We start from the raw sequence: 2,031 nt of genomic DNA, 5'->3' as shown, positions 1-2,031 counted from the left end.
TATTGAGTTAGTATCGAAGAAGAAAAATAAAAATGAATGATACCGATAAGAAATATTTCTGAAAAAATGTAATTTGACAATTGAAAGAATAAAAAAGTTCTGCTGTATATTTTATTTTACATGTTTTAATTGTTAGAAAAGTAATGAAACTTAACTACTTATAAAAAACTAATCAGATACCGTACAAATTTCACAAAAATGATTATTCTGACTTTATCTGCCTAAAATAATGTAAAATAAACTTTTGGAAACAGAAATAATTTTAAAGTTTTTATTTAGATAATTTCTTAAGTAAATTCATTTGTATAGTTGCGTATCATTAAGTCATCTATTTTTTCAGACATGCATTAAAGTTCCCTAATTATCAATGTCAAGAATATGTAATATAACTTTAATTTAGAAAGGTTTGGAAAGTTTTGTTATTCTTTTCTTAATCTTTTTAAATTATATTTTATTGCTATATTTTGATTTGTACCAAACAGAGTAGTTTAGAATTAGAGAATATTTTAGAAAAGAATATTTTAGAATAGAAGAAAGGAAGTTAAATTGAATAACAAATAACAAAAAGTAGAGTTACATCTTCAAATAATTTACAGAAAGGTATAGTATCTTGACACTAACATTTTCACAGATATGATTTAACGTTACAAGTTTAATTAAAAAACAAGTGGTTCATATTTCACTACAGAATTGCAGCATTACTTTTACTATCCCGCTCTCATATATATATGTAGATAAGACAACAGTGCACGACATTGAGAATATAATAATCCTATGAAACAGACAAAAAAGATGCCATCTGCACAGTTATTAGCATTCTACATTGTTATATTACGAGCAATATAACAAAGTTCCAAATAAAGATGTCTATAAATAGAAAAGCACTATTTATATGTTATATATGTTATGATATGAATTAGAAGACATTTTCTATGCAAAATTATAACTGTACAAGTAAAGAACAATAGTTGTTATACACGATAAAAATTATTTTTGTACTTAGTGTTTCTTAAATATTTTTACCAGTTCTTAAGATATATTACTTACATTGCAGTCCACAATACATTCTTGCGGTATTCTGTGTTTCGACCTTAGCGACGTCTGACAATTAGAGACTTTTTCCACATGCATTTTAATTCACAATTCTCATTCTCTGAGAGGTGCACAATACGGTCGTTTATTTTATCCAATCTATTACATCCAATCTAGTATATATCTGTGATAGTAACAAAGAAAAAAAGCCTATTTTATACACTAATTTTTTTATCAAAAAAGTTAACAGATTAATGTATTTTATTTAGAATGTTGTGATCTTTTAATAATAACAAGAACATATTACTTTAACATATACATAATCGTCAAGTCGTGTAAAGTATTGACATGTCCAGAGGAATTTGGAATTCAATGTATAATCATTGCAGTAATTGTCGTATTGTACTGCGTTAAGCACAAAAAAACCTTCAAAAATATTTATTATCACAAATACTATAATATCATAAATCACAAAATCAATGACCATTTTCTCATTGTTCGTTCTTTATCATACTCTTTAGATATTCCGAACTCTTCGAACGTGTCATTTACAAGATCGAGATTTCTTATGCACTCTTGATATTTCTATGAATAAAAATATGGTAAAAGGAAACTATAAGAGCGAGAAAAATCATGAATTTAAAAGAAAAAACATACAAATTGTTTACGTGTGATGCTATATAGAGAGTGATATTACTTTAATACATTATCATCAAGTCTTCTTTATCTTTAAGATAAGTAGATTTAAAATATATATTAAAAATTCGTAAACTAAACATATTATTTTAGTCTTTTCAGAACAATAACTAGTTAAGGAAAATATGAAAAAAAAATTATATGAAAAATATTATATAAAAAATATTATAAGAAATAATATTTTATAAAAAACTATTAGTATATAAAAAAATATTGTAAAGATATTAAGTACATACACACACACACACACACACAAAGAGAGAAAAAGAAAGAGAGAGAAAGAAAGAGAGAGAGAGAGAGAGA

The 2,031-nt window shown here is 24.8% G+C and overlaps 1 protein-coding gene across 1 annotated transcript in view; it reads right to left on the bottom strand.

Annotated features, from left to right (window-relative positions):
* The window catches only part of LOC109862966, a gene marked incomplete at its 3' end in the record, with an annotated part of 4,376 nt that extends 3,245 nt beyond the window's left edge, over positions 1-1,131 (bottom strand). Inside the window, exon 1 of the mRNA XM_020443142.1 lies at positions 1,048-1,131. Coding sequence (XP_020298731.1) covers positions 1,048-1,131 — 84 coding nt within the window. The remainder of the gene's footprint in view (positions 1-1,047) is intronic.
* Positions 1,132-2,031: the final 900 nt, after the last annotated feature.

Source organism: Pseudomyrmex gracilis, unplaced genomic scaffold (assembly GCF_002006095.1).
Source record: "Pseudomyrmex gracilis isolate BER0280 unplaced genomic scaffold, ASM200609v1 scaffold_2767, whole genome shotgun sequence".
NCBI classification, from domain to species: Eukaryota; Metazoa; Arthropoda; class Insecta; order Hymenoptera; family Formicidae; genus Pseudomyrmex; species Pseudomyrmex gracilis.
Note: the sequence above shows the minus strand (reverse complement) of the source record. Positions and strands in the feature narration are given on the sequence as shown.